This window comes from Prunus dulcis, unplaced genomic scaffold, assembly GCF_902201215.1.
Source record: "Prunus dulcis unplaced genomic scaffold, ALMONDv2, whole genome shotgun sequence".
Classification (NCBI taxonomy): domain Eukaryota; kingdom Viridiplantae; phylum Streptophyta; class Magnoliopsida; order Rosales; family Rosaceae; genus Prunus; species Prunus dulcis.
Window position 1 is genome coordinate 4219 of NW_023010292.1, and position 9432 is coordinate 13650.

Sequence of the window (9432 nt, forward strand, 5' to 3'; positions counted from 1 at the left end):
ATTAGGACGCAAGCAAGCTTCCTCGCATATTCTATCTTCTCCTCGACACCTTGGGTTGCCTCCCAAGAAGCGCTAAGTTTCATGTCTTCAGCCAGACATCCAACTTTCTATAGTGAATGGGGGGGGTTTGGGCTCAATCGACACCTCATGCAATGCAAGAGAGTTCACCAAGCTTGTTTTCCTTTTCCATTTCTTCCTTGCTGCTTTTCTTTTCCTTTTCTGTTTATGAATAGAATCACAATGAATTGTAGGAATGATTGGAATATTCACATTTCCAAATTTGGGCAGCCCCTTCTTGTGTGTGGGAATTGGAGCATTGAACATGTGGGCTGCCCCCTGCTCCTCCTTGTCTCCTTTTTTCAGCAAGCATGATTCTACTGAATAAGGAAGGCCATCAAATCTCTCTTTCCCTGGATTACCAAATACTTCAATTTGAAAACAATCTTGTACAACATTTGGCTTCAGGGCATCAAACACTTTGAAGGCAACAGTTTCTCCATTAACGGTCATGGTGAGAGTGCCTTGCTCTACATCAATCTTGGTCTTAGCAGTAGCCATGAAGGGTCGGCCAAAGATAAGGGGCAATTCATTGTCAAGAATTGGTGCTTCTTCCATCTCCAAGACTAAGAAATCAGCTGGCAAGATTAAACCTTCTACGTTCACCAAAACGTCTTCTAGAATGCCCTTGGGGTACCGAATAGTTCTATCTGCCAATTGAATGCTCACAGTTGTGGCTTGCAACTCACCAAGGTTAAGTTTCTCATAAACATGATATGGCATAAGGTTAATGGATGCACCGAGATCAAGCAAAGCTTTTGGAATCTTGAAATCACCAACAATGCAAGGTATAGAAAACGAACCTGGATCCTTTAGCTTTGGAGGTAGCTTTCTTTGTAAGACTGCACTTACCTCTTCACTCAATGCAACTTGTTCATGCTCTTTGAATCTCCTCTTGTTAGTGCATAGATCCTTCAAAATTTTTGCATACTTTGGAATCTGAGCAATAGCATTGAGCAATGGGATGTTGATTTGCACCTTTTTGAATGTTTCCATTATCTCATCCAAGCCTTGATCTTTCTTTGACTTTGATAACCTGCTGGGAAAGGGTGCAATAGGCCTAAAAGCATTAGTTGAAATTGGAACTTGATTAGCATTAGATGATACCTTAGGGCCTGTGCTCTTTCCAGGAGCATTGATGGACTGTTTGTTGGAAGCTGTGGGCTGCCCATGTGGTGGCTGAATGATCTCCACGTTTTCTCCATCTTTTTGCTCTTCATTGGCATCTCCAACCTTATTATCAACTTGTTTACCACTTCTCAAGATGTGTACTGCTTTAGCATGCTCTTGATGCCTTGGATTCACCTCCGTTTGGCTTGGGAAAGTTCCAGATGCTCTATTGCTCATGGAGGATGCAATCTGCCCAACTTGCACTTCTAGTTTGTTCACTGCATTTTGAAGGTTCTGATTGGTTTGCATTTGTTGCCCCATGAACTTCTTGAACATGTCTTGCAATTCTCCCATTTGATCACCCCTTTGCTCTTGCACTTGTTGGGGAGCTTGCTGGAATTGCCTTTGTTGTGTTTGGAATCCTGGGGGGGGTCCTTGAGATTGTTGCACATTTGGATTGTTGTTCCACCTGAAATTAGGATGATTTCTCCATCCCGGATTGTACGTGTTTGAATAAGGATCATTTTGAGGATTCCTTGCTTGAAGGGCATTTGCTTGTTCTAGCATGTGCTCAGCAAAAGATTGGTCTTGAACTTCCACTTTGTTTCCTAGAGGGCCAGTCACTGCCTGTTGAAGCAAAGAACACATAACATCAAGTTTTGCAGCAATCTCATTATTTGTACTTACCTCAGAGACCACAGCTTTCATAGGAGCTCCTCTTCCTTTATTGTGGCTCCATTGTTGAGAGTTAGCACTCAAGGATTCAAAGAGAGTAAAAGCCTCATCTGCTGTTTTGTTCATCAGTCCTTCTCCACTTGTTGCATCTACCATCATCCTTTCGGAATCTAGCAAACCTTCATAGAAAGATTGCATTTGCATCCAACTCTCTATGTTGTGGTGTGGGCAAGAACTTATCATCTCCTTGTACCTCTCCCAACATTCATGAAAAGCTTCTCCTTCCTTTTGTGTGAAACCAAGAATTTCCTTTCTAATCTTGTTAGTCTTTTGAGCCGGAAAGAATTTCTGCAAAAACTTATTAGAAAGCTCTTCCCAAGTATGAATTGAAGCATTAGGCAAAGAGTATAACCAAGACTTAGCTTTATCTTTTAAACTGAATGGGAATAGCCTCATCTTAATTTGCTCATCATCAAGGTTTTGAATTTTGATCGTAGCACATATTTCAAAGAATTGCTTAATATGCATATAAGGATCCTCAGTGGTATTACCATAATAAGTTGGAAGAAGATGAATCATACCACTTTTAAGCTCAAACCTGTCAACTGTGAGTTGAGGATAGACAATGCACGAAGGTTGATCGGTGACTTTGGGAATGGAAAACTCACGCAGGGGTTTTCTTGGTTGGACAACAAGCGCACCACCTCCTTCATCATTGTTGTTGTTCGGAATCTCTGCCATGTTGCTTGAACCTTCAGATTCGTAACTTTTAGATTCAGCGCTTGAAGAACTATAATTCCTCCTCAAACCAGCACGTACAGCAGCGGTTCTTGGTGAAAGTGGCTCAGGAGAACTTTGCTCCTGGTCAGATTCGGACATGCACACACCAAGGAAGTCAATTCAGTGCTTTCAATGGAGATAAAACTAAATACAAAACTGAATACTAAAAGAAAAACCAATGAAAAGAAACAAATGAAACAAACAAAAACAAAACAATCAAAGTAATCTAACTATAGCACCATCGTTATCCCCGGCAACGGCGCCAAAAACTTGTTGAGCCAATTCTTAACAACTAAAATGAGTTATTAAAAACAGCAACTTTAATTCTCGCAAGTGCACGAACCGCTTATAGTATAGCTTATGTAAATACGAGGTCGATCCCACGGAGAATGGTAACTTGGTTCCAAGTTAAATTACTTAGAATGCTAGAAAAACATAAAACAAAGAAACTGACTAACTAGCTAAAGGCAAGGTCGAATTCAACAATGCCTCTTGCTAATTACTCAAGGTCTAGGACAGAATCCTAGCACCACACACGCACTCGAAATGGGGGGGTTTTGTTGTTGAAATGAAAAGAAGAAAGTGAAATGAAAGTGCTCGAAAGTAAACACTGGCAGCAATCAACAGATTGTGAAACACTAATTGAGAGGTGTTAGAGCCTTGGAATCCACCACTAGTTTTCCTATCCAAGTTATGAATGCATAGAAATTGACTCAAGCTTCATCAACAATAGATTATCGCATACAAGCCTATGGTATCTAGGTGCAGGATGCATGATTCTCCTAAGGCATGTGATTATGCATGGTATCTACACAACACGTGATCTCTAATATGCAACCTAAGCATGGTATCTACTTAGAATAAAGCATACAAGAGTCATTAAGCTCCTTGAGAATATGATAATCACACAAGTCCTAGAACATGGTATCTGTCCTAGTCAACCTATGGTTATTAACCCCTTGAATGATTCTTAGGCCATTCATGTGTTGCTTGTGAAAGGAGAGTAGAATTGGTGAATCTAAACCCCTTCCCAACCTGTGCTAGATGCATAAAATCCTAGTTAGCTACTCCAAGAAAACATACATCAAGCACATAATAAACTGGAGATTAACAACTTGATAACAAAAGCAAGGAAATCAATTAACTATAAAATCATCCATAACATTGAATATTCATGACTAGGGCTTCATCCTAAGCCCTAACTAAATGGATTAGTTAGACATAACTATGAATACAGAAAATAAGAAATACATAGATAGGATAAAGAGAGGAGAAGAACTAGATGATGGCAGCAAGGAAGTTCCCAGGATAAGCTCCAAGCTCCAAGCTCCCTTCTCTCTTTGTGGTGAATCTGAATGTGTGTATGAGAGTAATGGATGAAGTGAATGTGTGTGTCTGACTTCTATATCTCTCCTCCTCCCCTTTGAATGAGTGTGCAGCTCTCTATTTATAGAGTGCCAATTTCGTCCTCCCCTCTACCTGGTGAAACACACCTCTCTTAGCTGCTCCTAATTGCCTAAGCTGCCCAATAAATGCCAACTGCTCCAGCTGCCCAAAATGTCAATTGCTCCAGCTGCCCAATAAATGCTTTGGTGAATTATTCTTGGTCTCTTTATGACAAGCTTGACTTTTGTTCATCTTTAGCTGCTCCTAATTGCCTAAGCTGCCCAAAAAGTCAATTGCTCCAGCTGCCCAATAAATGCTTTGGTGAATTATTCTTGGTCTCTTTATGGCAATCTTGACTTTTGTTCATCTTTCTGACTTCCCAAGCTGATTTGTCTCCCATGTGTGGCTGCTTTTATGTGTAGCACATGGCTCTAGGGATGTAGCCACATTAAATGTGATGGCAGCCAACTATGACTTTTCTGTGAACTTGGTTGAGACTTTGATGTGCTGAAGGCTCCAGCTTTATCCAATTGGGCTGAACTTTGGATATGTTATAATAGACACCCATTGAAACAACTTCTGTCAAGGATGTCTCCTCATCCGACCTGTGTAAATTGCTGAAATGAGGCCTGCAAGATGACCTACGAAACTGGACTGTGGTTCAAATTGGTTTTGTCTTTAAGCCCATATTCCTCTTGTGCCACACAGCCATTAAGATGCATGAAGTGTGTCAAATGTCATCCCCTTGCTGTCTTAACCTACAAAACACACAAACATAGGTAAGAGACTCAAAATAAAGAGAAGCTAAACAAAATTACTAAGAAAAGAAGGCATGCAAATGTGTGAAATTATGACCTTATCAACTACTAAGATAATATGAAATGGCATGGACGAATACCATCTACATATTCTGATTAACGTAAAATCATAATCAACGTTTGGCTTGTACAATATAAGACCAACCACTAAAGCTGGGAAACTAAGAAAAAGAAAGAAGGATTAACATCAAAAGACTCCCTGAAGGTTTAGGATCATTCTCAATATGAGCTCTCGAGTTTCAATTTCATCAATTAACACCCTATGGTTTTCAAATTTGACCAATTTAAGCCTTCCGTTAAGTTTACCGTTTGGTCAGACATTAACTGATGACGTATCCATTATGGGACCCACCCACTAATCAATCCAAAAAAAAATTATACAAAAATAATAAAACAACATTTAAAAAAAAACCTGTAAAAAACCTAAGAGTTGCAGAGAAGATCGATAGCTTCCATCATCTTCGACTCAGATTTCGACCCCTTCCTGTGGAACTCCTGCTTCGGCCTCTTCGGGACAGTCATGGACCCGCCGACGGTGGAGTCAAGATCATCAGGGAGTGGGCAGTGCTAGAGAAGACGTCAACGATGTGCAATGAAGAAGAGCAAAAAAACATAAAAAATTGAATTTCGCTGCAATTTAATGGGCAACCTCTGGAATTGGTCTTGAACAAAATCCCATGTTGAATATTTGAGAATCTTGTATATGTTCCCAATTTTCTCTCATGTAAATCTTTGGGTCTACTTGTTCTTGCTTTTTACTGGATTCGAAGTGCCTCTGGGTGGGTTTTTTGATATTTTGCTTACTGGGTTTTCTTTGTTTGATTCGGGGGAGCGAATGGATGGATTTAATGGAACTCTTTGGAAATTGATGTTCATGGATGGCCATAAACCTGTGAGGTGTGTTGATGCGAAAAAGTGGTTCGGTACTTTTGGGATCAACTTAGTGATGTATGGGCTTTCGAAAAGCTCTGGACCTCGGTAGAGCGATTGATCTGCAAGATGAGAAAACACTTCGTAAGACCTAGAGCACCGGTATGGTACCTGCCGAAGGCTCTCCGATGCTTAAGTGAGTTCGAATTTAGTAACAATCTGGAAAGAGCGATGGCTTAGTATGCTAAAAGTTCCAGTTACCTCCATTTTGGGACTTGTGCCCCTTTTTATAAGTCTTGGGAGGTGTGCATGTTGTGTAGAATTTCGAGTGGGATTGTAGACATTCGCTGTGGGTACTCCACATGGCCAAGGGATGCATTCATCTTGACCTTGCCATTGGCAGTCTAGGGTGCCGAAAGCTACCTTGCCGATGCTCCCTTTTGTCTACCGATCTTGCCATTATTGGTCCATTGATTCTAGTACAAACATGAGTCCCCCAAGTTCCCAATTGAGAGAGCTTCTTAGTTGGGGACTTGCTTTTATCTTCGGTGGTTCTGGCTTGCCAAAGGCATAACCGATTCTTCCGTTTGTTCGCGGGGCACCATTTTGTGACCTCATAGTAGCCGAGTAGCCTGGGCCTCTCTTAGGAGGGATGGTCTCTTTGTGTGAGGCATCCTTTAGGTGTCCCAAGGGTCACCAAGTATCGTTGTGCCGTTCGGTAACCATGTCCTTCCGAACTACATAGCCTGGCTTGTTGATGTGTTTGTTCCGATACTATAGTCATCGCTTGAGCTTCCGTATGTGGCGTGCGCATTGGGAAATGGAATTGACTGCACAGGACGACTCTTAGTCTTCTGCGCCCAGCATGCAGGCTGCCTCTGCGCGTGATTGGTGCCACGTGTCAGAGTGCACGTGCGAGGCAGAGTCATTATGAAACCGGTTGGATTTTTAGGGTGTACCGGTCGATTCTCCTCTCTATAGATAGGAGTGACTCTGGATGGAGGAGTCACTTGCTTTGTGAGAGTGATTCGAGAGCTTTGAGAAAAGGCGATTTTTGGCAACTACCTTTTGTAACCTAGGCAATTTCTGGCAACTATCTTGCGGCAGAGCGATTTCTAGTGACCTTTTGCCATCGTGATAACAAGGTATTTTATTTTGTCATTCTTCTGTTCAGATCAAAAGCACCTCCTTGGCATGAACTATACTGAATGTTCGGTAGTCTAGTTGCCGGAGGTAGTGATATCCATAGGTATTCATAGTTTGATCTCCTTGCATGGCATTTAGTTTCCTTCTCTTTGTTTGTAGATGTCCAATAGCGAGTCTCAATATGATAATGAACCCAACGCATTCAATGGAGAGTCATCGGACGATCAGAGGGATTTGGCTAGCGAGGCACTGAGCTTTGACAGTGCTGATAGTGAAGACGCCGAAGTCGAGATCATTGGCGAACGGGTTAAGGCCGTGCCCTCATTCGGCAGGGGACGGTCTTTCTAACGGGTATGTTGTGCTGTTGGTCGTAGTATCGTGCGACGTTGATTGAGGCAGCATGAGCCAGTACTGCGAGTTTCTAATGAGGGATACACGTGTGCCGGATCAGCATGCCAGCTATAAGTCAGAGACCTCCACATTGGGCCGTGGAGATGTCGCGGTCGAATTTTCTTCTTAGCCTGTGGTAACTGTGGTCCAGTAGAGGAACCCCTAGGTGCCGATGGGTTGACCCAGGGAGCACTTATTTGGTGTGGACTATCTAGAACCGAACAAAATTACAGAGGTAAAGCTGGCAACATATCGTGCCAAATACCACTTCTCGAATTTGGTGAAGTGGAGGATACCGGGGCCTACCGAGTCTTTGAGTAGCCCCAAGGATGGTGAAGTGGTTTTCTTTATAGACATCCTTAAGCTTGGGGTTTGGCTGCCATTAAAGTCCCCTGTTTAGAGGAACTTAGCTCACCTAGGTTCTACCCCAGGCCAATATAACTCGTACTTATGGGTGGCTTTGATGGGGTTTGTAGTTGCCTTCGGCCTTGCCAAGGAGGGTGAGCCGACCTATGAGTAGTTCTCGTACTTGTACAACTTTACTAAGTCCAAATGCGCTAGGCATGGAGGCTGGGTCCAAGCTAAGTGCCTCTGGGCTTCCAAGCGCGGTCACGTTGTGAGGGGCGTGCTGACCTCATAGAAGTCGTGGAGAAATCAGTGGGTGCTTTTGTCTGGAGATTGGGAATCGCCTTCGTACAGGCCCGTCTGATTCCATATACCAACAACATTTCAGATAGCTGGTAGGGATCTAGAGGGTCATTCGATAGGGCTTTCTTTTTGTTTCTCTCTTGCCGTTTCTTATATGTGCCTATTTTTGTAGGTAAATTGAAGCAGCCGACCCCCTCCAAGGGAGATATTCAGAAGGTTGAGCTTGTGAAGGCAAAAGTTTCGGCTTTCGTTCAGATATACCCTGAGTTCCTCTTTATCGCCAACTTAATAAAGGCCCGTCTCGTCGACCCTTCGGAGAGTAAGTTTCCTTTGTTACCAATCAGCTATGCATGTTATTTTTAACACATAAACCATACTGATGGTTTTATCTCTTGTAGTGACTGAAGCTAGGAAAATGTCGAAGTTCTCCGAGAGACGTCTCTTACTAGGTGTCAAGGCCAAGAAACAATGGCATCCATAGGCCGGCTCTTCGGTCCAAAAGGTGGCGTCTCCAGAGCCGACATAAGCCGATCTGGAGAACCAAACTTTGGAGGAACTGCTAAGGCAACTGGACGGCCAGAACCGTTGGGCCGAGGAGTTGGCCTTTTCAAAGGAAGCTGGTAAATGGCCAATTTTCGTTGAGCTGGATGCCAAACCGGCACCGAAGAGGGTTCGAAAGTCTAATAAACAGAGGGCCATTTTCACTGCCGAGGACGAAGAAGGCCTCACCGAGCCTGTCACCCTTGCCTGCCTATCGAAGACAGTTCAATTTGTGAACCATATGATTGTTGGTTCGCAAATGGAGCTGTTGGAGATCGAGGAACTTCGGAAGAGGCTCATTCGGGAGGAAGGTGGTCATGCCTTCCGACTCCGGGCTTCGATAAGTCTCTTCTTTCTCTTTCTCTGACTTTCGAACACTTTGATAGTTCACTGACATATCATTTTTTGTTCCTGGCATCAATGGATATGTGACTCTGCATGAAGCGGGCCGAAACGGCTACCGAGCATGTTGAAAGGGCTTATGATGACGGTCATGCCAAGGTCATTGAAGCTAGGAAAGTCCTCCAAGACCACGCTAACCTCGTTAAGGACAAGGAGTCCCTCGAACTGCAAATGAAAGTGGTAGTTACTGCTAGGAAAGAAGCAGTTAGGCAATACCGCTAGTCAGAAGAGTTCGCCGTCCTTCTAGACAAAGTATGGGCTTGGAGATGACGGACCTTGTCTACCCCTTTAAGCGCTTCAATCCAGAGCTGAAGCTCAACCTTAACTTCGTTGCCGATCCTCCCTCTCTACGGAAGAGATGATAAAGGATTATGAAGGGGAGGTCGCACCTTCATCTTCAACTGGCGATGTCGAGGCGGGTAACAGTGCCGAGGCTGGTGGCGGTGTTGAGGCTGGTGATGGTGCAGCCCTAATTGTTTGAAGCTTGTATTCATACCTTTTTAATTTGTAATGAACTTTTATATCTATACTCACCATAAGGCGATTTGTTTTGAACAACTTGATGTCGAGGGCGTCTTTTTAATTTATTTCATTTGGTATTTTGAATTTT

The 9432-nt window shown here is 43.2% G+C and overlaps 1 protein-coding gene and 1 non-coding gene across 2 annotated transcripts; one reads left to right on the top strand and one right to left on the bottom strand.

Annotated features, from left to right (window-relative positions):
* Positions 1–239: 239 nt before the first annotated feature.
* On the bottom strand, positions 240–2721 carry LOC117613378 (the record flags this gene model as incomplete). The annotated part of the gene is made up of 1 exon (XM_034341988.1): positions 240–2721. A coding segment is annotated over exon 1 (2482 nt), but the record flags the coding sequence as incomplete, so codon positions are not given.
* LOC117613379 lies at positions 2057–2163 on the top strand. Its single transcript, XR_004583725.1, has one exon. It is a non-coding gene; the product is annotated as a small nucleolar RNA R71 (small nucleolar RNA).
* Positions 2722–9432: the final 6711 nt, after the last annotated feature.